The sequence below is a fragment of the Symphalangus syndactylus genome, chromosome 7, assembly GCF_028878055.3.
Source record: "Symphalangus syndactylus isolate Jambi chromosome 7, NHGRI_mSymSyn1-v2.1_pri, whole genome shotgun sequence".
Taxonomy (NCBI): domain Eukaryota; kingdom Metazoa; phylum Chordata; class Mammalia; order Primates; family Hylobatidae; genus Symphalangus; species Symphalangus syndactylus.
Genome location: NC_072429.2, coordinates 27,555,670 through 27,583,453, shown reverse-complemented (window position 1 = coordinate 27,583,453; position 27,784 = coordinate 27,555,670). Strand labels below are relative to the sequence as shown.

General features: G+C 36.3%; 1 protein-coding gene across 2 annotated transcripts; it reads left to right on the top strand.

The window, feature by feature from the left end:
• Positions 1-389: 389 nt before the first annotated feature.
• On the top strand, positions 390-24,428 carry UBLCP1 (ubiquitin like domain containing CTD phosphatase 1). Of its 2 annotated transcripts, XM_055285430.2 has the most exons (11): positions 390-1,433; positions 6,957-7,163; positions 8,002-8,093; positions 8,453-8,538; positions 8,621-8,736; positions 10,107-10,205; positions 12,656-12,693; positions 13,224-13,322; positions 16,330-16,446; positions 21,573-21,700; positions 23,315-24,428. In XM_055285430.2, the coding sequence occupies exons 2-11, from the start codon at positions 7,010-7,012 to the stop codon at positions 23,340-23,342; spliced, it is 957 nt and encodes a 318-aa protein (XP_055141405.1). In that variant the 5' UTR covers positions 390-1,433; positions 6,957-7,009; the 3' UTR covers positions 23,343-24,428. The 2 variants fall into 2 exon arrangements, with proteins under 2 accessions (XP_055141405.1, XP_055141407.1); XM_055285432.2 differs by lacking the exons at positions 21,573-21,700; positions 23,315-24,428 and adding an exon at positions 19,694-20,764.
• Positions 24,429-27,784: the final 3,356 nt, after the last annotated feature.

The window sequence follows — 27,784 nt, the reverse complement described above, 5'->3', positions numbered from 1 at the left end:
GAGCCACTGTGCCCGGCCAACATTTATCATTTGTGTTGAGACTATTCCAACCTTTCTCCTCTATTTTGAAATATAAAATAAATTATTGATTACTATAGTCACCCTATTGTGCTGTGGAACGCTACAAGTTATTCCTTCTGTCTAACCATATTTTCGCTCCTTTTAACTTCTCTTCATCTCCCTCTCCCTCCTTATCCTTCCCAGCCTTTGGTAACCACAATTTTACTCTCTTGTCTCCATGGAGTCAACTTTTTTTAGCTCCCACATATGAACACCAAACTTCAATGTAAGACCCAAAACTATGCAGCTATTCCAAGAAAACGATTTGAGAAAATGCTTGAAAATGTTGGTCTGGGCAATGATTTTTTTTTTTTTTTTTTTTTAATTAAGACCTTCTGAAGAAAAGGGCATACTCTTCACTGAAAAAGTTTGAGTTTTTTAAATGAGCAGATACTCATGCATTATACTAGTGCAGCCAAAAATTATCAAAAGTAGGGAAGAATGCAAAATAGCGTGTGCCTCTTAACTAAAGAACTGTTAAGATACAAAACTTGGCTCTTTGCTGCCTTTCCCTCACTGCCAAGAGGGAAACATGAATTAGTTACATTGCTGTCGTGCTCACTGGGAGTTCGCTGTATGGACCAGATGGGGACTGCTCCGAATTTCCATTCAAGTCTGACATTCTTTTGTCAGCGTTTGTGTAACCGGCTTTCCTTGCATTCAGAGGAAAGATAGCATGGAAGTATGGATGGGAAGGTTGAGACGATTCGATACTGTATGGTAACCTCGATCGCAGCTCTCCTATGAGATTTGCTTCCTGGATTCTGAATCACTTAAGCCTGCCCCTTCTCTTTCCTGACCCTCTTCCGTTTCCCCTTAGATTGGAGATTCTCCTCAGATTCTAAGTCTCTGAAATTATTAGTGTTGGCAGCCCCTGGGCCCATGGAGGGGTCTCAAGTCTTCAGTTCTCAAAGATCACCTTTTAAACTTCATTCGGAACATGATACAGCCACACGAGTCCTAGCCCTGAATCTCACGAAGACCTCAGTACACCTGGGAAAGGCAGCACACCCAGTTCCGACACTACTAGAGACGTCACACGCCTCAGCACCCATCCGCTCCCGGCCCAAAACGAGCGCACGCGCAGAACGAGAGAGCGGCCACCCAGGGATCGGGGCTATCTGTACAGCGGTTACAGTCTCGGAAAGGCCTGGCTTCTTCGTGGCTTTGTGGAGATCCCTTACAGCGGCCATTTGATTACCACCCGAAGAGATTCAAATGAAGCAGCTGTTCCGTCCCCAACATATTTCCGTTCCAAACCACCCACTTCCGGTTTTTCAGCCGGTTCCGGTCCCGCCCTTCACTTCCGGTCGCTTTCGGGCTCTCAGCGGCCGGTGTCTGCGTCCGCTGCCGCTGGTTCCACCGCACTCCAGGTGAGGGGTTGCGGGGCACCTTGGCGCGCTGCCCCTGGAGACGCTGTTGGGGTTCGGGGACAGTGGGTTTGCCGCCCGCGCGGCGTGGCTTGCACTGCGGCGGGCTGGGGATAGTGTCTGTCCTAGTCTGACGCCCAGGCCCCTAACCCCGGCCCGCTTAGTCGCGGGGGCCGCTGTCCTCCCATCCAGCAGTCTAGCCTATTTGGAGGGCTTTCTGTTTCCCAGTGGGTTTTGCGTCCCTAAACTTCATTCCTCCGTCTTCTCAGGCTTGTCCATCCCTCCCCTCACCCTCCTTGTTGAAGGCAATCCGGCCTTTTTGGTTCTGGAGCCTCCACCTGCCTCCTGATGCTACCCTAAATCAGTCAGTTAGCACAGCCCCCGACCCTGCACCACCTCGCAGTTGTCGCTGGTGTGCGGTTCTCGCCGGGAGTTCTTAGTGCTTCACGATTATCTTTTGCCGGGGTTGTTGAAAGTTAACCTCCCATTAATTCCCAAAGTGTTACTTTTACTGCTATACTTTAAAATTTCTTCATTTGTCACTTTTTAGGTTTGTGGTCCTGGGCACGTTTAATTTCTTTTCAGGTTTCTCATTTGTATAATGAGGACAACAGCTGTTGGTTCAGGATTGTGAAGATTCAATGAGATAATTAAATTGTTTAGCATGTTTTTATTACATCATGAACACCATTTGTATTGCGTTTTACAGTTTACAAAGTGCTGTCACAGGTGTTACTTCATACCTTAACACTACTTCTGTCCAGTGAATATTAGTAGCCTCATCTTGTTGAGAAGACTGAGGCCGAGAGGTAGATTGACTAGGCAAAGTAAACACAGTATGTTAGGCAGAACTCCAACCTAAACAGCAATTCTTGACCCTAGGTTGACCATATCGAAGTGTATTCTTTGCCTGCTTGTTTGGGTTTGCCAACTTCACTCCTCCCCACACCCCAAATCATGTTTCAGCTTATAAATCTGATGGGATCTGAAATGATGCAAAATACTAAGAAAGAAGGTTAAATGTGAAAGCAAAATAGCTCATGCATTTATATCACACTGCTTCATTGGTGTGAATGGTCTTAATGATGAAATAAGGTTCAGTAACTTTTAAACAAGTCTTAAAGACATATGCATTTACAATTTTTATGGTGTTTGTTTTGCTTGGCCCTTTAAGGCATTTGCCAACTTGGAATTTCCACTTGTGGGATAGGTGCTTCGTAACGTTTTTTATGCTGCTTTATTAACCATATAGAGCCCGTGCCCTCTGGCACATTTTTTTTTTTTTTTTTTAAACGCTGAAAACATTGAAGAGCCTGTAATACCGACTCAAATTTGAGCATTTATCAGAGGTGAGGAGGACTGACCTTGTTAAAACACAGATTCCTAGGTCCCTTCTCTCCACCCCAATTACCTTTCCACCAAATTACCAAGTGAGGTCAATGCTGTTGGTTGGCCCAGGGACCACGCTTTGAAAACCACTAGTCTAGAAGAGCAATGACTTGTCCAGTGTCACCTGGAACTCATGATCTCACTCCAAACTCTGCACTACTACTCATCACAATATATGCGATATTAGTGCTGGTTGCCTTTCTAGCTCTTGTAGGATTCCCTTTTATTCTTATGTCTTATAGAAAATATTTAAACTGTATTTCAGTTTAACTCAAAAGGTCCACTTTTAATTGAAGAATATAACATTTGTTGTAGTGCTGTCTAAAATGGAACACGTTACCCTAAATTAACACACTTGCTTTACATTTTCAGTAGAACACATTGTAAACATAGGAGTAAATATACATTTATAGTTCATATTTGTATTCATATATGAGTAAATATAAATATGAATTTATGGCTCTCTCTTCTCATTGGCCTTTTAGTAGGAGACACTGTTCTCAAATTATTTTTGGAAGTGGAGATTAAAAATTTGCCCTCTTTCTTGCAGTTGGTCCTAATAGTTGCATGAAGAGTGCAATCAAATGTTTCATCAAATAAGTGAAAGCATTGGAAATACCAATACCTTGAGATTAGAAAATCTAGTTCTCTGGACTGTGGGAGGAATGAGTTTTATGAAAAGTAGAAAGCTTTATGCAGGAAGAGACATATGTTTGGTTATTTACATGAGTGGCAGCCACTATATAATCTTTGTGTGCTTAGATCTGTACCTGTGGGTTTTGTATTTACTGATTGATATGGTTTGGCTGTGTCCCTACCAAAATCTCAACTTGAATTGTATCTCCCAGAATTCCCACTTGTTGTGGGAGGGACCCAGTGGTAGGTAATTGAATCATGGGGGCCAATTTTTCCCATGCTATTCTTGTGATAGTGAATAAGTCTCATGAAATCTGATGGATTTATCAGGGGTTTCCGCTTTTGCGTCTTCCTCATTCTCTCTTGCCACTGCCATGTAAGAAGTGCTTTTTACCTTCTGCCATGATTCTGAGGCCTCCCTAGCCATTGTGGAACTGTAAGTAGCTGGGATTACAGGCGCCCACCACCACGCCTGGCTAATTTTTTTTTTTTTGTATTTTTAGTAGAGATGAGGGTTTCACCACGTTGGCCAGGCTGGTCTTGAACTCCTGACCTCAGGTGATCCACCTGCCTCAGCCTCCCAAAGTTCTGGGATTACAGGCATGAGCCACTGTGGCCAGCCTCGGGTATGTCTTAGCAGCATGAAAGCAGACTAATACGGTAAATTGGTACCAGTAGAGTGGGGCATTGCTGAAAAGATACCCAAAAATGTGGAAGTAACTTTGGAACTGGGTAACAGGCAGAGGTTGGAACAGTTTGGAGGGCTCAGAAGAAGAAAGGAAAATGGGAAAGTTTGGAACTTCCTAGAGACTTGTTGAATGGCTTTGCCCAAAGTTCTGATAGCTATATGAACCATAAGGTCCAGGCTGAGGTGGTCTCAGATGGAAATGAGGAACTTGTTGGGAACTGGAGTAAAAGTGACTCTTGTTATGTATTAGCAAAGATACTGGCGACATTTTGCCCCTGCCCTAGAGATTTGTCGAACTTTGAACTTCAGAAAGATGATTTGGGGTATCTGGCAGAAGAAATTTCTAAGCAGCAAAGCACTCAAGAGGTGATTTGGGTACTGTTAAAGGCACTCAGTTTTATAAGGGAAGCAGAGCATGGAAGTTTGGAAAATTAGCAGCCTGACTATGCAGTAGAAGAGAAAAACCCATTTTCTGGGGAGAAATTCAAGCTGGCTGCAGAAATCTGCATAAGTAGCAAGGAGCCTAATGTTAATCCCCTAGACCATGGGGAAAATGTCTCCAGGCTATGTCAAAGACCTTCATGGCAGCCCCTCCCATCACAGGCCCGGAGGCCCAGGAAGGAAAAAAGGTTTCGTGGGCCCTGCCCAGGGTCCCTGTGCTGTGTGCAGCCTAGGGACCTGGTGCCCTGTATCCCAACCACTCCAGCCATGACTGAAAGGGTCCAACGTACAGCTTGGGCTGTGGCTTCAGAGGGTGGAAGCCTCAAGCCTTGGTAGGTTCCATATGGTGTTGAGCCTGTGGGTACACAGAAGTCAATAATTGAGGTTTGGGAACCTGTGCCTGGATTTCAGAAGATATATGGAAACTCTTGGATGCCCTGGCAAAAGTTTGCTGCAGGGATGGAGCCCTCATGGGGAACCTCTGCTAGGGCAGTGTGGAAGGGAATTGTGGGGTCAGAGCCCCCATACAGAGTCCCTGCTGGGGCACTGCCTAGTGGAGCTGAGAGAAGAGGGCCACCACCCTCCAGACCCCAGAATGGCAGATCTGACGAGAGCTTGTACTGTGCGCCTGGAAAATCCGCAGACACTCAATGCCAGCCCGTGAAAGCAGCTGGGAGGGAGGGTGTACCTTGCAAAGCCACAGGGGCGGAGCTGTCCAAGACCATAGGAACCCACCTCTTGCATCAGCGTGACTTGGATGTGAGATCTGGAGTCAAAGGAGATCATTTCGGAGCTTTAACATTTGACTGCCCCACTGGATTTCGGACTTGCATGGGCCCTGTAACCCCTTTGTTTTGGCCAATTTCTTCCATTTGGAATGGCTATATTTACCCAATACCTGTACCCCCATTGTACCTAGGAAGTAAATAGCTTTCTTTTGATTTTACAGGCTCATAGGCAGAAAGGACTTGCCTTATCTTAGATGAGACTTTGGACTGTGGACTTTTGAATTAATGCTGAAATGAATTAAGACTTTGGGGGACTGTTGGGAAGGCATGACTGGTTTTGAAATGTGAGGACATGAGATTTGGAGGGGTCAGGGGCAGAATGGTATGGTTTGGCTGTGTGCCCACCAAAATCTCAACTTGAATTGTATCTCCCATAATTCCTATGTGTTATGAGAGGGACCCAGGGGAAGGTAATTGAATCTTGGGGGTGGTCTTTCCCATGCTATTCTCATGACAGTGAGTAAGTCTCATGAGATCTGATGGGTTTATCAGGGGTTTCCGCTTTTGCTTCCTCCTCATTCTGTCTTGCCACTGCCATGTGAGAAGTGCTTTTTGCCTTCCACCATGATTCTGAGGCCTCCCCAGCCGTTCTGGAACTGTAAAGTCCAATTAAACCTCTTTGTCTTCCCAGTCTTGGGTATGTCTTTATTGGCAGTGTGAAAACAGACTAATACACTGATCTTTGATGCCTTAACTCTTGTACATTCAACTGAAGAGATACAATTGTGGAGGAGAAGAAACATAAGATTTAGTCAGAAGGCCTGTTCTGTAACTAGCTACGTGTCTATGTACAGATTATATAGCCTCTCAAAACTCCTGTTTCCCTAATTGTAAAAGAGGGAAAACTTACCAAATTACTTTCTCTAATGAGATTGTGTAAAAACTTCAATTCATAGAATATGAAACAAAGAATGGCTATTTACTATTTATTTAGCACAGTGCCTGTCTGGAACATAGTAAGCTTTCAGTTTAAAAATATTTTTGTTTAACCAATAATTTATGTAGTGTTTACTAGGTGCCAGACACTATGTAACTTGTAAATGTTAATTAAGTTAAGCCTCATAAAAGCCCTAAGAAGTAGGTAGTATCATCATCTCTATTTTACAGATAAGGAAACCTAGGCACTGAGAGTCAAGTAACTTCTCAAACTCAGATAGCTAAGTGGGAGAGATCTGGGATCTGAACCCAGATCATCTGGCTGTAGAATCTGTATTCTTAACTGCACCACACTACCTTTCAAATGTTAAATGAACATGGATGGTCTGTCAGGGAAGGACTTGCCTGTAGCATCAACCTGACCAAATAGAGCAGGAGGAATGGTAGCTTATAATTGCACATTTCCAGTTGAACAGTGAGAGTCAGAGTATTAGAAAGTAGTAACTCTAAGCCAAAAATTAGGAGTGTGGGGGAATTTAACTTTGAGTCCTAGTATCTTTTGTTGTTCTGGAGCACTCCTGTATGGACAAAAATCCTCTCTATCATAAGTTGTAAAATAGGGCTCAAACTGTACACATAAAACTTAAAAGTTTGGCTTCAATAAACAGTATCCATTTTAAGTTGTTCACTTTTTGTCTTCCTTTCCAGGTATTTTTTTTTTTTTTTTCTGAAGGAAAGCTTCTTCCTCATATGTTTCAAGAATGGCTCTCCCTATCATTGTAAAATGGGGTGGACAGGAGTATTCAGTGACCACACTTTCAGAAGATGATACTGTGCTCGATCTCAAACAGTTTCTCAAGACCCTTACAGGAGTTCTTCCAGAACGCCAAAAGTTACTTGGACTCAAAGTTAAAGGTAATTCTCTCCCCTGTTCAGATTTTTTGCATTGAATTTTTAGTATTATGAATTTTAATAATTATTTTGAATATAATTGTTTAATAATTTATACTTGCTGTTTGTAGTTTAATAAGTCTTTCCCTTTCGAGATTTCTTTGGTAGAAATATTCTTAAAATTGTTTTAGTGGTAAAAGTAAGAATATTAAAGTGTCCTTGAAAATCCCATGATTATTAAGATTACTTTTGACATTTTAGACTGTTAGTATTTGCTTGTTAAACCTTTGGCACAGAAGTCCCAGATGAAACTCATTTATTTTCTGACATCTACGTTTTAGCACAGTGTTTTCATTATACCGAGGGCCTTGTACTCTTCCCAAATTATCTTTTCTGTTTTAAAAGTAAAGACAACATTTAAAAATTACAGGCAGCATTCATATCCAGTTTAAAAGGGATTTTTTTATGGTGTTTTGTGATTATCATATTGAAGAGTGAGTTTTGAGTAACAGTAAATCCGCAGTTTTCTTAGGCACTCAACTTTTAAGGCTTCCTGGAAAACAGTAATATTCATCTTGAACAACAGAATAAAACATGAATTAATTTTGTTTAGGTAGTTGAATAAAGGTGTTCATCTAACGTAGAATTGGGGAGAAAATAACTCTTGTATTAATTTTGACTTCTTCGTGTCTTAGATATGACTAATTCAGCAGAAACAATTTGTTAATGTAGAAGAAAACGAAACAACAAAAATTGCTGTGACATCTGTACCAAACCGTTTAATGTTAGGGTTTTATATAATGGAATAGTGAAACCAGCACCTGAATTTTAGTGAGAAAACAGTCATTTGCTTGTATTGTAGGCAAACCTGCAGAAAATGATGTTAAGCTTGGAGCTCTCAAACTGAAACCAAATACTAAAATCATGATGATGGGAACTCGTGAGGAGAGCTTGGTAAATGTTTACTTTTTGTTACCATTTGTCCATTTGAAGATATTATGATTTATACTACACTGTCGTATTATATTTTAATTGTGGTAAAATTGTCAGTCTAGCAATCAATGAAAAATAAAACCCGCACTGTGAATGTGGTATTAACTGTGTAAGTATAGTAGTAGCACAAATGATCAAATTTAATATGGTAAATCTGCCCAAGAAACATACATAACGAATTATTAATTATGGAAATTTTCCATTGTGGGCTTAAAAGACTCTGGAACTCAAATTGTATCTCTCATTTTATTTTTATGCTATGCATGTATTTGTTATATTAAGGATAATACGGTAAAACAAAACTTTTTTTGTCTTAATAGGAAGATGTCTTAGGTCCACCCCCTGACAATGATGATGTTGTTAATGACTTTGATATTGAAGATGAAGTAGTTGAAGTAGAAAACAGGTAAGTGCTTTTCGCTTTAGAAGTAATCAGTTGTCATGTGAGAACAAGTGAATATTTTATCTAATTATATGTTTTCCATTAGAGAAGAAAACCTACTGAAAATTTCTCGCAGAGTGAAAGAGTACAAAGTGGAAATTTTGAATCCTCCCAGGGAAGGGAAAAAGCTTTTGGTACTAGATGTTGATTATACATTATTTGGTAAGTCAGTTAAGAATGCTTTTCATTTTCTGTTACCCACAACTCTTTTTTTTTCTTTTCTTTGTTTTTTTTTTTCTTAGCAACTCATGGTTCTCGTGAAATACTTGAAAACTTTTCTTATTACAAAAGTAAATCGCTCATTGTAGAAAATACAGATAAGCAAAAAAAAAGTCATCTGTAATCCTGATACCCAAAGATGACCACTCTTAGTAATTTGATATATATCTTCTAGACTGTTTGTTTGGATCTCCTCTAATTCTTTTATTTAATAACAGATTGAACATCTTCTCAGTAAAATATTGTTTATTATGAATGATATATATATATGTGTGTATATATATATTTCTTATTTTTTTGGCCAGAAAGTATTCTAGTTTATGGATGCATCATCATTTAGCCATGTTATTCCCTGTTGATTATAAATAATTTTTTATAAGGAATATTAAAAAATTATTTTTGATATTTTATCACTAGTTTTCTGTTTAGTTATATTCAAGCAGATTCTTGAATTTAAAATTTCTCATGTAGCCCAGGTGCAGTGGCTCACATATGTATCCTGGCACTTTGGAAGGCTGAGGTGGGAGGATTGCTTGAGCTCAGGAGTTGGAAATCAACCTGGGCAACATAGCAAGACCTCATCTCTACTAAAAACTAAAAATATCCGCTGGATGTGGTGGTATGCACCTAGTCCCAGCTACTTTAGGAAGCTGAGGTGGGAGGATCACTTGAGCCCGGATTAAGACTGCAGTGAGGTATGGAGTGCCACCGCACTCCAACCTGGGTGACAGAATAAGACCCTGTCTCAAAAAAAAAGAGAAAAAAATGTTTTGTGTTCATTGAAAAAGAAAGATGTTCCTTTTATGTCTAATGTTGGCAAGAAATAGTTAACTTCTGATATTGGAATTTATTTCTAACCCTAAACCTAAAACATAAGTTAATGTACAGTTTTTAAAAATTTAATTAATTGGTTAATTGGCCTATCATTTTGATGAAATGTGATTATATCTGCAAGGTAGATGACTAAAGGTGAGTATAAGTGGACATAGTTTGTTTTTCATTATTAAAAAATAACATCTAAACTTTAGAGACTAGGTGAGAAAAAAATTTATAGTTTACTACTTAAGCCTGAATTTTCAGTCTTGCTTTTTGCAAATTGAACAAAATTGATCGACTAAAATTGGATCTTAAGGATTTTAAATTGTATGTTTTGAAAGACATCTTTTTGTCAGCCAATGTAATTCAGTCTGAAGCAGTTGGCAATGGACTGTTTATGTTTGCGTTTCATAATATATTACATTTAATAATAATTGGTATTAGGTACTTGTTCTTGATGGTAAACTAATAATTATTTATGATCAATTTTCTTTTAGACCACAGGTCTTGTGCAGAGACTGGGGTAGAATTAATGCGGCCATATCTTCATGAATTTCTAACATCTGCCTATGAAGATTATGACATTGTTATTTGGTGTAAGCTGTATTTTTTTGTTTAGATTTCCGTGGAAATAGGTTGTTGCTTATATTATTGTGCTGTATAAAATGTGACTTAAGATGACCTGTGTTTAAATATGAAATAGTTTTCAGTTTTTAGCAAATTTCTAAAATGAAGCATGTATCACAATATAAACTTAAACATATATTGGCCAAATACCAGTGAGATAGTTAATTTAACTATAGGACATGAGTACATTATAGTGTAAGAATAAAAATAACTAATTTTCCCAATGACCCCACCTTGATTTGAAGTTTTTCCTTCTGATTTTTTTTTTTTAAACTAGGCACATATCTTTAGGGTCTCGCTGTGTTGCCCAGGCTGGTCTTGAACTCCTGGGCTCAAGTGATCCTCCTGCCTTGGCCTCCCAAAGTGCTGGATTATAGGCATGAGCCAACGTGCCCAGCCTTTCCTTCTGATCTTTGCTGTGGAATTCTTGATGCTTCAGAATATTTTCGTTTTCTCCTTTTTTCCTGACTCCAATTTTAAAATACTTGGAAAAAGGTGTTTAAAACAAAATCACAGTGATATAGTTCTCTGGAAATAAAGGCAACTTGAATTACTTAAGGAAAAATTAATATGTGGACTAAAGCAGTGACATTGAAATTGTGGTTTATGAACCATTTCAAGAATGTACAGGTCTGTGATAAGATATTGAGTTTGATCTGAGAAGTAAATCTACTGTAATAGTAAGCACACTATTCAGTTCAATTAATGTTTTTTGGTAGCAAGATTTTCTTGAAAAATTAACCAATGCATTGATTTACATCCCTCCTCCCCACAAATATTTAAAGTTGCCTCTTGGCAATGTCATAAGCAGAGAAGAGTTATCCTGACTGAATTAAATCAAGTCCCATCAAGTAAAGGTGCTACATTTCATTGTACTAGGCCTTTGAGAGAAATTATGTAGTTGTTGCAGTCTGTAAATTCATTTTGTATTTTTCCTTATAATCAGAGTACTTCTGTTGTTTGTGATATGTGAGTTCCATGTGAGTTCACAGCTGTTAAGATTAAAATTATTGTCAAAATATATAATTTTCTGGTTTAGTAAGATAAGGTGAAGAAAGCTTGCTGGTTTGTTTGGCAACTTTGACATCTAAGATGATATTTGAGAAAAAAGTTTATCCTTTAAATGTTATTAAACTAGACTTATAAAATTTGAGAACCTTTTACAATAGTATACTTAAATTATTTTTATAAACTGTGATATTTTGTGGTAGTTCATTGAAAAGAGTACTTCACTTTGGAGCTAAATAGACTAGGATTTTAATTCTGGCTCTGTTCTTACTATGTGACACTGGACAGGTCACTTTATCTTTCTGAGTCTTAGTTTCCTCATTTGAGAAATGAAGATATCTAAATATATATTACAGGTTAGTTGTAAGAATAGAAGTGTCAATATAGCAACTAGTACTATGTCTGACATATAGTTAATAATTAGAAACTTTTTATTAGCTGTGAGTCTTTGTTTTTCATCTGATAATTACAGATACAAAATAAGTACTAGATTAAATTTTTTTCTATCTTATTATTATTTTCATTGGAGATACAACAGTCTTTAAAATTTTAGCTCAACTGACCAGTTTTATATGTGTAAGGTGATTCTTCTGTTTTTTGTATGTGTGCACTGAAGATTTTTTGAGAACTCAGGTTCCTCTTTTGCTTTTAAAAATCACACACACACACACACACACACACACACACACACTCTTCAAATAATTAAATTGCTTTTTCTCTTTTTAAATATTTTACTTGGTTATACCTGTATAATTTAGTCCAGTAAACCAGGAGAGCACATAAAGATGAGGATTTAATTTTAATATTAATGATCTCAAAGCTGGTTAATGTCTGACAATGAGCAGATACATGATGCAGGTATACTTTATGAATTTGTCTCAGATTTCTTGTTAGAAGCTGCTAGACTCAGTGAGCTTTAATTTGCTGAGACTGACAAAATGCAGATTTTCATTGAACCTAACTAGCTGGTTTTCAACATAAACTTTTGACACATAACAATATGCTTATATTGACACTATGTATACCTGTGCATTGCCTAGAAGTAGGAACATGGAAAAAAGTGATCCAGGCACCCAAGTTTAAGTTTGGAATCGACAGAGTGTCAGGGCTGATTTAAAAAGAGAGTTTAGGTCTTGATTTATAAATTTCCTAGGTTCAGAGTTCTTTTGAGCATGAGTTACCTGTATCTTATAGATAAAAGTTGTTTAAAATTTATTCTGTCTTGAAGACACACTGCAGTAAGTTTACTTTTATCAATATTTAAAAGAAAATTACCATAAATATGCTAGGGACTGTTAATTCTGATGCATTTAAACTTTTAGTTTTGCTTAGAAAACTTACTTATACAGATATTTTTTTAAAGGAATTCAAGCTTTTCATATGTATTGTATTATCATTCCTCGTGTTTTAGCTGCAACAAATATGAAGTGGATTGAAGCTAAAATGAAAGTAAGTGTTAGAAAGCAATCCATTTAAAAATATTTTCAAACTGCATTTGTCTTGTTAAAAGTTCTAGAACTGAATTAATTTTATTCTTACTGGAGGGCACTTAGTAGATAGATAAATGCCATTATTGGGAGTAAAGGTGTTTTTAAAGTGTGTTTAATAAGTGGATTGTACTGAATCCGTAAGTCTTTTTTAAGAAAAAGTATAACTAAGCTTGTCCCCTCCCCAACATTCTTCCTCATTTTACAATAATACTTTATTTTCCTTCTTTTGCTCTGGTGTGCAATACTTAAAGAGTCAGTATTCTCCTAAAATGGTAAATTAGGAAGTAATCTATTTCTAGTTTATTTTCCTTGGTCTACCATTTATTGACTTAGCTAAGTGAAACCAAAATACTTCCTAGTTGTTTAGCAAGATGTAGTGGCTAGTGGTGTAGAAAGTTGGCATTATGAGAAATTGCAGCTAGAATATTCAAAAAATCTGAAATTTTCCACATTACTATGTTTTAACCTCACAAATATTTGTGTTTGTAGGAGCTGGGAGTGAGCACAAATGCCAATTATAAGATTACTTTCATGTTGGATAGTGCTGCTATGATAACAGTACATACTCCAAGGAGAGGATTAATAGACGTAAGAAGTCATTTTATTTCTATTTAATGCCAACATGGTTATTTTCCAGTGCACTTTTTATGTTTATACCGATGGAGTAAATTAAAGAAAGAGTGTAGAGATTCATCTGAGTAAATAATAAAGTGGTTGAGTTTTGACATAGGAAAATGTATTTAAGGTTAAAAGATTTTTTTTTTTTTTTTTTTTTGAGATGGAGTCTCACTGTGTCTCCCAGGCTGGAGTGCAGTGGCGCGATCTCAGCTCACTGCAAGCTCCACCTCCCAGGTTCACGCCATTCTCCTGCCACAGCCTCCGGAGTAGCTGGGACTACAGGCGCCCGCCACCACGCCTGGCTAGTTTTTTTGTATTTTCAGTAGAGACGGGGTTTCACTGTGTTAGCCAGGATGGTCTCGATCTCCTGACCTCATGATCCACCTGCCTCGGCCTCCCAAAGTGCTGGGATTACAGGCGTGAGCCACTGTGCCCAGCCAAGGTTAAAAGATTTGAATTTTAATGATAAAATTAAGGATCTTGAAGTAGGACTGTCAAGAAAGGAACTTGTGATTGTGGGTAATTGACCTATGTTGATGACAGCACAATGTTACTGGGCAAAGTAGGTGAGAAAAATACTGAATATTATCAAGGAAGATACTAGAAACAAATGAAAGCACTCACCTTGCCCTGTATGAAACTGGTAATAAAAGCAGATGCATCATGATGCATGTACTTTGGGATGATGCTAAAGAATACCAACAAGAACAATCAGAGAAAAGGGTCGGGCTAACCAGTTGTTTTACTCATCAAGTAACTACTCATATTATTAAGTACCTACTGTGGAAGGCCCTGTGATAGGCACTGTTGGGAATAAAGAGATGAGTGAGACACAGTCCATACCATTTGAAAGCACCCAAACTGTTAGCTGGGCTGGATAATGCACGCCTGTAATCCCAGCTACTCGGGAGGCTGAGGCAGGAGAATTGCTCAAATCCAGGGGGCGGAGGTTGCAGTGAGCTGAGATTGAGCCACTGCACTCCAGCCTGGGTGACAGAGCAAGACTCTGTCTCAACGAAATAAAGTAAAAATAAAAAGCACCCAAACTAATAGAAATTAAGGAGAACTTAGGATACGAGGAAACCTTAGGGGAGACAGTATTAAAATTATCAAAACCATAAATAGAATGACTTAAGGGCATGGGGACTTGTTCTATTAAGGAAATACTGCATGTATCGAGAAAAAGATACTTATTATATACTAAAGTAAAATAATACATTTACAAAATTTTAACATTAAAAATTACTTAGGGAAATGTTAAACATGTTTTATGACAGTGAAAAATTAAAGGAATAAAAATAATCCTCAATATCCAGCAATAGGGAATTGGATATATAAATTACTGCTACCTATGTAAGGGACTACAGCTCGTCATTTGATGTAGTAGGATATGTAATGATTTAGAAATTTTCATGACACATTTAAGTGAAAGAAGTATTTTAGAGAACACTGTCATAAGCCATTAGAAAATAGTTCTTAACCTTTGTTTGGTTCAGGATTACCCTTAGTTTAACAAAGAACCTGTCAACTCTCTGAGGCTGCTCTTGTTTATAAAAATGCTTAGAGGCAATATATCAGAATATTGAGTTGTCGCCCTTGGTACTGACTAGATTATTGATGATTTAAAATTTTCCTTTGTGCTTTTCAGTATTTTCATGTTTTTCTGTAGTTAGCAATATTACTTTTCTAATTGAGAGCAAAGTAGTTTGTGTTTTGGGGAACATAAATGCTTGACCGAATTACCAGATGACAGCACTTTTTAAGAGGATGTGGGATTTTTATTCTGGATGTCATAAAAAATGACCTCTGTTGTCATATTTCTTGAGGCTTTTGTTAGCTAAAACTCCGCAAAATATGGCTTATTGTATTAATTCCTATATATTTGTCTTCATTTTGTGGGGGAAGGAGGGGGCGGTTTCTGTTTCAGTAGTAAACAAGATCAGTAGCAAAAAAAAAAATCAGGAAAGTAAAATTTTGGTAAATTAAAATATTTCATTAACATTTTTTGTTTATATTGACTTAGGCAGGACAATAGGAAGGAAAAAGCTTTCTCCAAATTAAATTATAGGAGGAAAAAATTTTTAAGTTACAACTTTTATTACTATTTATTTATTACCACCTAATCTCATATATTTATTATTACATTCTGTTTTCATAATACCATAAGACTTCTGTCTTCAGCAAAAGTAATTTTCTAAAAATTAATTTAAAAAATTTTCCGAATGCGTAATACATTTGCATGACTAAAAAAAAGAGTAAAGTACATAATGAAAAGTCATCTTTCACCTGGTACCTAGCCACAATCAGTGTTATTTCCTGTGTGGTCTTACAGAGACTTTACACAAATACCAACAGGTAAGACTATATAAGAAATTATCTCTTTGAAGCTTCAGTTTAAGAATTCAGAAATAAGAGTAAGAATTTGTAAAATATGGTGCTTCTGAAGTTAAGCAATCAAATTCCCTAGAAATTATGCACCTGTGCCACTGAGTTAAAGAGAAAATGAGTTTTTCCTCTATAAAATATTTAAATTATCAATTGAAAGAGCTAAATACATTTTTTTTGACTAGGGTGTTCTAGTTTTGAAAGCAGACTCCATGTGACTCCCAAGCTCTGAGAAGGAATGTGTTAACCAAGGAGGTCATGTGACTGCATAGCAGACATCTAAACAATTATTTTGGATTTTTAAAAAATTAAATAATTAATTTATTTTACCCAAAATCTTCACGTTAAAATTATGGAAAGTTTTATAATGGGTTTAGTTCAGTTGGACATGAACAAACCTTTCAGAAGTTTCAATATTGCAGAATGCATTATGCTTTAAAGTGGGTTGCGTTTAATGATTAGCTCACACCTGTCTTACAGGGGTAAAGGAACGCTTTGGCATTGTTCTGCAGGGCAGTTTGCAGTATTCCGGCTTTTAAGACAGGATGAACTATTGATAAAATTTGAGTTAAATGTAAACTTTTATTCTAAGGTAAAGCCTCTTGGTGTTATATGGGGAAAGTTTTCGGAGTTTTACAGCAAGAAAAACACCATTATGTTTGATGACATAGGGAGAAATTTTCTAATGAACCCACAGAATGGACTAAAGGTAAGACATACTTTTACTTGTTATGTGCTCATGTGATCTGGACTGTGTGGTAGAATTTTTGTAGTAAGCACTGTTGAATTTCATATATTTTTGGAAGTACTGTATTCTTATGTCATAGGCAAGAAAAGTTTAAGAACAATTCATATAGAAATTGAACTTTGTCTTTTTTGCATTGATGTCTCCATAGTTAGCTAGTTCATCCAAGTATTTGTTTGTTTTATTTATTTATTTATTTTTGAGATGGGATCTCACTCTGTCACCCAGGCTGGAGTGTGGTGGCGTGATCTTGGCTCACTGCAACCTCCACTTCCTGGGTTCAAGTGATTCTCCTGTCTCAGCCTCTTGAGTAGCTAGGATTACAGGCACGCACCACCACACCCAGCTAATTTTTGTATTTTTAGTAGAGACAGGGTTTCACCATGTTGACCAGGCTGATCTCGGACTCCTGACCTCATGATCTGCCCACCTCGACCTCCCACAAGTGCTGGGATTACAGGCATGAGCCACTGCGCCCAGCCCAAGTGTTTTATTTTTAATTAGCTCTGTGGGAGCAACATGGGCTTCCCAACATTGACTTTTAGCATGAAAAGTGAAATCATTAGTTATTTTTTTAGGTATACAAATCTTGGCATTTTAAACATTCTGGTTAGCTTGAGAAATGGCAGTAAGTGTACTTTGTTTTTTCTTTTTAAACCGAAACTAAAGACGTTTTTGAAAATTCCTAGATGACAAGTACAGATCTTAGAATTAGACATTGCCAGAGCTAGAAGGAACCACAGTCATCTCTTGCCTACCTTCTTAACTTTGGAAACAGTCTGAGGTTGAAGAAGTTCCTGACTTGCCCAAGATTGTATGTGTAACTGGCTAATGACAGAATTTGGGTTAGACTCTAGTGACTTGGTTCCTAGGTCAGTGACAATCTTAGCATGCAATTGCATGCAATCTTATGTGACATTTCATCCTGGTAACAGTGTAAAATTGGTAAGAGTGAAATTTGAAACTTAAAAGTTTCTGGTACCTGTAGTTGATTACATGTTGGTGCAATATGAAAATGGAAAAGATAGCTCTATACTATGGCGCTATTGCATATGGAGTCTCCATTTGAAGTGTCAGTCCTGACACTGAGATGTTTTTATTCTCAGTCCTAAACTTTTCTTCTAGCTGGGTCTTTGGTGGTTTTAAAAGATGAGAGAAAAACTTAAAGTACATTTTTAAAACCTTTCTTACAGACTGTTGATTTGATTTTTTGTTTACAATGAGGGTATTTTAGGGAAAGAATACTAATCTAGGTAGTGAATTGCCATAAGTATAAAAACTGTTGACTTGGAAGAAAAGTGGTTATGTTGTCCTTAATGGTTTCTGTTTAAGGCTTGGAGAGAAGTGCTTTTCTTATATGTACTTCACCAGGTATAAGGTACAAAAATGTATTCTTGAGTCTTGAAAAGAAATGTGATTGATGTAGACCTAATTGTTTGTGAAACTAACGGTTATTACCTGTTCTTGCAAGAAGGTGATCCCGTGATGGTCAAGGAATAATTTTTTTTTTTTTTTTTTTTTTTTTGAGATGGAGTCTCGCGCTGTCGCCCAGGCTGGAGTGCAGTGGCTCAATCTCGGCTCACTGCGAGCTCCGCCTCCCGGGCTGACGCCATTCTCCTGCCTCAGCCTCTCCGAGTAGCTGGGACTACAGGCGCCCGCCACCACACTCGGCTAATTTTCTGTATTTTTTAGTAGAGACAGGGTTTCACCGTGGTCTCGATCTCCTGACCTCGTGATCTGTCCACCTCGGCCTCCCAAAGTGCTGGGATTACAAGCGTGAGCCACCGCGCCCGGCCGTCAAGGAATAATTTTTGAGATGTTTAGCTTTAAAAAAAAAAATACAATCATTAGTTTCGTGTTTGTTTAGAAGAAACTTTGTTTTCCTAACCATCATTTGAGCTCCATCTCTTGATGCAGGGAGAGATGTTATTGTAAATGTCTAGTTCTTTATGTTACTTTACAGTTGGGTTTTTAAAAGACTGTACTCAGTAGACCCACTGAAGGAATTTCTAAAAATACATATGTCCCCATCCCCTAAATTCTAATTCCATAGGTAGATTTAGACACTCCACAGGTGGTCCTTGTGTGTCTTTTATTGAAAACCTCTTTTTTATAAATTTAATCTACCCAAGATAACACTTCATGAAAACCTCTTTTAAGGTTAAAGATTAAAGGTTAAGATTAAGATTAAAGATCTGCCCACGTCGGCATAGAAACAGGTGGGGTTTTTTGACAGGGTCTTGCTCTGTCGCTCAGACTGGAGTGCAGTGGCATGATCACAGCTCATTGCAGCCTCGACTTCCCTTGCTCCAGTGATCCTCACATGTCAGCCTCCTGAGTAACTGGGACTACAGGTGCACATTACCACACCTAGCTAATTTTTGTATTTTCGGTGGGGACAAGGTTTCACCACATTGCCTAGGCTGGTCTCGAGCTCCTGAGCTCAAGCGATCCACCTATCTCGGCCTCTCAAAGTACTGGGATTACAGGCATGAGCCACTGCGCCCAGCCCAGAAACAGTTCTAAAATGGAGAAATATCCTCAAATACTGTGTTTTGTTATCATGCTTTCATAATGCGCTTGGTAGAAATCTCAAAGATTTCATGTAGATCTTAAAAATAAGACTGCTTATTTTTAAAATAGTTAACTTCTATTAAACATAAGCTTGTCAGTCATAAGGTTTGAAATATATGGAAGGTACTGTGAATATAAATTTAGAATTACACTAAAAGAATGTGAATCTTGGTCATGGATAAAGCAGCTTATCGGCTGAAAACTTCATTTTTATTGTCCATACAAGGAAATTATGATATAGGAGAATTCAGCTAATCTAGACAATCTTAAGTTCCTAAAAATGCTTCCTTGACCTGAGACAAGATGATGGTTTCCTGTCCTTTTAGTGATCACTTACATCAGTTTTTAAAAATGTAAACAGTGGTTATACTGGAGCAAGTGAAGTCAATTAAGTGAATAGATTTTTACTCTTAATTTGTTTATTTAAAATTTTAGAACCAGAATCATCAGAATATTTTAGTTTTGTTGTTTAATAGTGCTTAAGAGCAAATGTTTGGAAAGTAAAAATAACTTAGCAGAGCCTTGGGTTGAAAATCTTATTTACTACCCACCAACCCTGTAATTTCCCGCTGTTTAAATTTGGACACTTTGGTACATTATATATTAATTGTTTAAAAGTTAATTTGTTGCCTTTCAGTCCTTAGGAAGTGAATGAAGGAATACTTTAAAACATTACCATATCGCCCAGGATTATGCAGAAACTCATTTCACTACATCCTCATATCATGCCTCTGTTTACTCCCATCCCCAGGGCCTAAGCAAGGCCCTGTAAAGCGTCGTCTTCATCCCCCACATTCACTGCTGCTGGGAAACAGCACTGCTGCACTACCTTTTTGGAAGTGGGATCTCCCACAAATGCTGATTTCTGAGAAGACTCCCTTTGACAGCTCTGACTGGTGCCCTTCAAGCAGTATGGGAGCCAGCTAACAGTGTGGAGGTCACTGGCACCAAGCTGTTCTGATGAGAGTAGAACACCTGGGAAAATTTTCTTCTGTCCATTTCAGACTGGTGGTGTTTTTCCATTGACAGAAGAAAAGTATGTAAAAAAATACTTAAACCCTTCCCTACACTCAATAGGTATGTTAGTAGACTTCTTTGGGCTCACTCATTGTTCTTGCTTCTCAGTAAGTGACAGTGATTAAATATCATTCATTTTTCAGTGTTAACTGTGTAAAATTAATAACTAATGACCAATTTGCATTTTCTCCAAATCAAAAGAATATATTAATACTTTGCTAAGTATGATGAAATCAGTCCTTACATGTGTGCTTTAGGAATATGTGTGCTTTAGGAATACGTATGATTTTTTTTAAAGATAACAGAAAAATTCAAATGTAAACGGAACTGTATAACATTGCTTAAACCCCATGTAGATATCATTCAGTTTAAATTAGCTTTTTAATTCATGGATGGTTATTGTTTGCTGTGTACCCTACTTCCCTCTCCTTAATATTTTGAAGTAAATCTTAGTCATATCATATTATCTAAAATCAATTTAAAATTATTGAAAGACTGTCGAGTTGTATGAAGGTATTTGAGCAGATGTCTTTTACAAAACAGTAAAATTCTTTACTGAAGCTATAAAATAAGGAAAAGAGCATAAATTTATAGTTTAACAAACTGTAAAGATAATTCTTGTAAAAAATTTTATTCCACTAAAATTACTCATGATTTTCCTTTCCAAAAATAAACACTATTACCATGTTGATTTATAGTCCTCTAGTCTTTTTTAAGCATAGATGTATGCAAATCTAGATAAAGATTGCATATAAACATATGCATTCATAGCACCGCCACTCAAGTCAAGATATGATATTCCTTACTAATTGCAGCTCCCTACCTCGGTCTATTATTCTGATGTATATGGTTTGAAATAATGCTTTTTAAATTCTTTTTCATCATAAAATAGATCAGCCTTAAACATTTGGAAAATATGGCAGTTCTTTTTACGGAAAACTCTTGCATAATGAAAAATGATTTAATGGAGAATTTAATGATAAAGAAAAATACTTATGATAAAATGTAGGATGAAACAGGTTCTATAAATGTATAATGATACCTCAGCTATACAAAAATTTAATAGAAAAATAAAATAAAAATCATCATTGTTAAAATTTATCTCACTGTCCTGTTAGATCAAGCTGGTATTTGGGTTAAATTTTTATGAATAAAATAATGAGAATGAAATTAATTAGAAGCAACTAGAATGATAGGAGGCGGGAAAGGCTAAGTAGTTTTGCAAAGTAGAGTAGCTATGTATGGATTCAAGTGCAGTAAGAAAGCTGGTGTTGTCAGGTTCAGATTGAAAAGATAATGTTAGGTAAAATAGGTAGAAGAGTTTGTAATTTGTAAACATTATACATGACTTTCTACTTAGGCTAATATAAAAGTAATTTTTAGTATTTATGTTCTTGGTGATATTTTAACCTCATTAACTCTAATTGAAATGATAGTATAGATTTGTTAGTTTTCCTTATCACATTGTGATGTGTTGAGTAATGTTTGTTTCCTAATAGATAAGGCCTTTTATGAAAGCGCACCTAAATCGAGATAAAGACAAAGAACTTTTAAAATTAACTCAGTACCTCAAGGAGATAGCAAAATTAGATGACTTTTTGGATCTAAATCACAAATATTGGGAAAGGTAAGTTTTAATTGCTTATTTATTTTCTCTTTACATCAATGAAGAAAAAATTATCATTTTTCATCAGTGACCCCAGTATATATATAGCTGTCTTAATTTTTATTTAAAATAGGTGACTTCTAAAAACATTTTCTAATCCAGTGACCTACCCCCTGAAAGTATTTTCCCCTTTCATCTTAACCTCTAACTTGTTCATAAACATACCTCTTGTAAGCTCTTTAATACTTCTAGAAGAGAGAACTTGAGAGACTAGCATGTGCTGGTGATGCTGCCTATAAATTATTTTGCGATGTTAGGTAGGCTACTCCTTTATGAATCACATGGAATATAATCCCTCTTCTCATACTGTAACATAATGTCAGGATAAAATAAAACACATGTAAAAATTTCATAAATGGTATTAAAAATTACAAGTAACTTGTGTGTAGCAGAAAAATCAGAAAAGTTTATCCCACTACAAAAACAATTACTCATAATTTTCCTTTCCTGGGCGACAGAGCAAGACTCCGTCTCAAAAAAAAAAAAAAAAAAAAAGATAACCACTGTTACCATCTTGGTATATAGTCTTTCAGTCTTTTATCTAAACCCAAATGTATGCACAAATCTATATAGATGTTGCCTATAAACATCAAGGTTTTGAGACAGAGAAAATCCCCCGGAGAAGTGGAAGGTATTGCTATGTATTACAGTATTTGAGGGGGAATTAGATCTTTAAGGATCTGGTTCCAGTAATACAGCACCAAAAGAAACTATTTGTGTAATAATAACACTTTGGCTTTTCAGATTCCACTTTTGACTTTTCAGATCACTTTGACACAAGTCTTCTAAGAGTCTATAATCCTAATAGGAAGATAAAGCAGACATTTTTACCCCCATCTTTAAAGTGCAAATGATGTAACTGAGTCATGGAGATAGTAAATACTTAGTGCAGTGCCACAAAGTGAGCAAATTGTACCAGCAAAACATGTCCAAGTTTGCCGATTTTAGGAACTCTTTCCCCATCCCCACACCACCAATTATAGTAGTTTGTAAATGTTAGAAATAGAGATCAAGTTTTTAATTTAGTGGTAGATTTCTGTTAAACAATATGAAAAACACTTGTTTGCTTAGTAAATTAATGTCTTATATCTTTCACACTCTTAATCAAAGACCTTTAGCATCTTTTGCCCACTGTCTTGATGTAACAAAAATAAGAACTTTATGGAGTTTGATCTGTATTTGGAAGTTACAATACTAGTTAATATAGAGAGTTTCACATTGGAAGTAAGGCAGTATGGAGTGGTAGTCAATGAGTACAACCTCTGGAGCCTTGTTTTGAATCTAGGCTCTTCCACTTTCTAGCTGTGTGAATTTGGGCAAATTGCTTAACTTCTTTGTGCCTGAAAAATAGGAATAATTCTAATAGAAACTCCTCAGAGCTGTTGTGAAGACTAAATGAATTAATACATGTACTTAGAACTGTGCGTGCACATAATCAGTAGATGTAAGTGACTACTAAGAATACTCATCTTGAAATGTTTCGTTATTAGAATAAACTCCTTTGAGAGGAAAGTTAGGTTATCTTCATGAATTTAGCATGATACAGCTTTGACATCTTTATTTTATTTCTTGCAGATATCTCTCAAAGAAGCAAGGCCAGTAGTTACAAGTTATACTGGCAGTTATTGAAGATACTTAAGATCCAAGAACTTCTTGCTTTTATGCTAGAAATCATTATGATAGTGCTGGACACTGAAGCAAATACCATACTGCTTATACTTGGTCTTCCAGTTTTTTTGTAAATTTAATTTTATATTTTTTGAAGATGATAGCAATATGCTAAAAAATGCTTGTCCCCTATATGAATATTCTGTTACGCTTGAAAAATATTTTCTCCAGCGTTGGTTACTGACCCACCCAGCCCCCCCATCACACACACACACACACACACACACACACAAAGTGGAGAAAAATGTATACTCAATAATGTCATTTTGTGACTTTGGAAACAAGTTATGTTTTGTGTTTTTGTCTCATTGTGTTATTGTCTGACTAAATCTAAGACCAAACCCATGTTGAAACTAGTACTTTTCCCTTTAAAACCAAAAAACAAACAAAAAAAAATTTTTTTTTGATTAAAGAACCTAGTTTGTTATGCTTAAAATTACCAAGAATTTTTTGTTTCTTTGTCATGGACACAATTTCTCTTCTGTATGCCACTAGTTACATTTCTAAATTCTGAGCGGTCTCAGTTAGGCCTGTATGTGTGTACATGTCCAAGTAAAGCTGGAAAACGTTAGTCTTGATACAGCTGCATCTTAGTATGAGAAACAGAAGACTGAAGAATAAAAACTAAGGAACAAGAATGAGTCTCTTTTTGGTGGCTAAGTAGAATCTGCCTAAAACCATTGTCATAAAAGCAGTTAAAGGCAATAAATTTTTAAAAGGGACATATCACTGATTCATTCCTAAAAAGCATGAACAAAAAGTTTTTGTTCTGTTCCAGCTATATCTTGTCTAAGTGCTAACACTGTTTCAGTGAAAATATCTAGCCATAAGATTAAAAAAATATATTATTTGCAATGCTTAAGCCTGCAGATATGTAATGTGACCACTGTTTTGTGTTGACAATATTGCTTTATACAGTTCTTGTATTTGAAAGGAATTGATCCTTTTAAAGAAACATGGTGTATATTGTTCTTACAGGACTAATTTCAGTGGTGTAAATAATAAATATCTTTTCTTAAAACATTGGTTATCTGTTCTATATTGCCACAGATATTTTACCTCTTTGTTGAATGACAAAACGAACATTATGTTCAGGCAAGGATCTCTTGCAAAAACTTAAATGTGTATGGTGATGTTAAAGGTATGTATATCACTATTTATACATTCAGGAGTAGTTTTAGCAGCTAATCAGATACATAAAATTTCTTAATTCTAATAAGTACCTTTTTTTTCAGAAATATATACTATTTTCTTTGTGACAGGTTATGAGGATATACAATGCAGAAGAGTTTGAGGACTAAAGTGATTCAATTGAAATATATTTCTTAATTATGAAGTAAAATTTAAATACTTAAGGATAGAATAGAAATTTTAGAGTATTCATTTTTCATTGGTACATTTTTCCCACTGTAAAAGACAACTTATTCCAAAGTATGCATGGAAAGGGCTTAATCTTCTCAAGAAAATGGAACACTTAAACTATTAACATACGTCAAGAAAGGGCAGACATTTTCTAAATCAGTATAAACTAAAATACAAAAGTTAGCAAGTCACAGGGAGCAAAGTAGAATTTTACAAAAACATTTTCTGCCATTAGGTGGTGCCCAAACTAAAGCTTCTTAGCTGCTGTGCTTAATTAAGCCACTCTGGAGAACATTGTCATTGAGCTTGTTGAGATAACGTGCTATATGTGATTAATACTGTCATAGAGTGTGGGAGTTTTCATTTGTCTTCTGCATCTCATGGCTTATTGAACAGCTCCATCTCTATATGTGTGTGGCACACACAATTGAGTCAATAGATCACTTAATTCAGATGTATATTTTGGTGAAACCACAAATTATTTTTATCAGATATATGTGTTAAGCATTAAAACAGTATTATACGAAGTATATTTAGCCTAAAAACTACAGAACATCAGTAAATCTTTGATTCTGAGGGAAGTTTCTAGTTTCCCCTCAGATCTTTGTTACGGAAATCAGTTATTGGACTAATGATACCTATAGCTGTTCTTCAGTGTAAAAGGTAAGGAATGGAAAAACAGGTTGTTACAGTAAGCAACTGAAACTTATTCTTTATTCATGGAAAGTAAAGTAGTTGCTTGAGAGGAAGAGGAGCTGTACAGGGATGGGGACTGGGAAAAGATATGCAAAAAGATGCAGATTAGTTGCATTTTAGGTTATTGCTTGGTTTTTAGGTATTAATAACAATTGGGTGGTCAGAATGGTAATAAAACATGAATAATAAACTGTTGAGTTTTCTCATCCCAAGTACTCAACAGAGCTCTCTCAAGGGACAAACTGTTATGGTCTCCAATGAAGTATTTTACATCCAAATTCAATCTTATGAACTAGCCCAAGAAATGTCTGTGAAGATTAAATGCTTAGATATTTATGTAAAGATTTAGTTTTGCTACGTGAGTCTTGGTGAGACATCTGAATATTTTAAATTTTTAATTGACAATTGTTTATGGGATACAATATAGTGTTTTGATACATATATCCAATGTGGAATGATTGAATCAGGCTAATTAGCATATTCACCTCAAATATTTATCATTTCCTGGTAGTGAAAACATTTTAAATCCTCTTTTTTAGCTGTTTTGAAGTATACGTTATTATTAACTGTAGTCACTATGCTGTGCAGTAGATCACCAGAATGTATTCCTCTTATTTAACTGAAACTTTGTACCCTTTGACCAACATCTCGTCTTTCCCCATCCACCACCACCGCCCTCCCCAACCTCTGGTAACCACTTTTACTCTCTGCTTCTGTGAGTCTGACTTTTTAGATTCTACATATAAGTGAGATCGTATTGTGTCTCTCTGTACCTGGCTTATTTCATTTAGCATAATGTTCTTTAGCTTCATCCATGTCACAAATGACAGAATTTCCTGAGTTTTTTTTTAAGGCTGAATAATATCCATATATGTATATATACCATATTTTAAAAGTCCACTCATCCGTTGATAAGTACTCTTTTTTTCTATATCTTGGCTATTGTAAATAATGCTGCAGTGAACATGGGATTGTAGACATCTCTTCAGAGTGCTTAGTGTTTAAATCTTAAGAGAATCTTTTTGTAATTAGTTTCATAGATTTAGCAAAGACTTCTGAGAAATTAGTGCCTTATAAGAACTGAAATCAATATGAAGCATCCTGTAGGGCTAAAAATGGTGTCAGTTATCTATCTAGTAATGTCAGTGAGCTTCCATGTAAAGTGTTTAAAATCTTACATGCCTCCCACATTAATAATTTCGTAAAAACACTTTGGAAGTAAGCAAGCACTTAAACGCAAGCATAAGGATATTTCCTGATACGAACTGTTACTCATTAACATGCTGGTTTGCTTCCGAAAAGCTTTAAAAGCTGAACTTACAGCTTTTAAGAACATTTGTAAACAGCAGAAACAATACCTTAAAAGTATCAAAAACAAAGATTGCTAAGCTTTAATGATGTTTCAATAAACCAATATGGCTATGAAGAACACGCGTTAGTGTATGTGTATAATTAGTTACACTAAAGGCCAAACTGATGACTTTTCAGGAATCTAGAGGTAAATCAATTATTTAATTGAATACAAATCCCTCTTACTTTTATTCCCAGTTCTTAATTCTCTGGAACACTGATTGCTATCACGTCTTGTTGGATAATCTGTGAGGAGAACTGCTGTAGCTTCCTAAATAAGGCTTTTGAAAGAGCCAGTGGTTTGTCAGAAAAACGTGACTAAAATCCCTCTTTATTGGCAACAGGACCTTGGACAAGTCACTTCAACTCACTGAACTTTTGCTTCCTTCTCCTTAAAAAAATTCTGCACCTGTCTGCCTTTCCCATAGGCTGTGGTGAGCCAAATGAGACAGTTCCTTTGGAAGGACTTGGAAGCAGCAAAGGCTTATATGAATGTCAGATGTTAAAAGTAGCACAGAGCACGTGGCTGTCATCGAGCCCTATAATTCCTGAAATATGGTTACCAAAAGTGAAGTCTTAAAAGGAAGACTTTTCTTGATAATTTTACAAATACTATCTTGGTTTTCCTAAGATTTCTAAATAATCAAGGAAACGAGAATAAGGAAACCTCTGAAGACCAAGATCTTTTGGTAAGTATCCAGCTGCTTTTACGTCTGCAAATTCCATTTAGTATTGGTCTGGACTGGAAGTCCAGCTGTCCCTCTCCCTCCACCCGCATCCTTAAAGTGACTATGACTGAACCTTAACAGCATTATAATACCTTCTGTATAGTGAAATACTTACATGATTTTAATCTTCTAACTTTGGAAATCAATTGTTCCCAGAAAGAAGCTTGCTTATTTTGCCTTGCCATGTAAAAATGAAAAGTCATTCAAAAGCAACGAGTTTTAAAACTATTTTTTTCTTGTA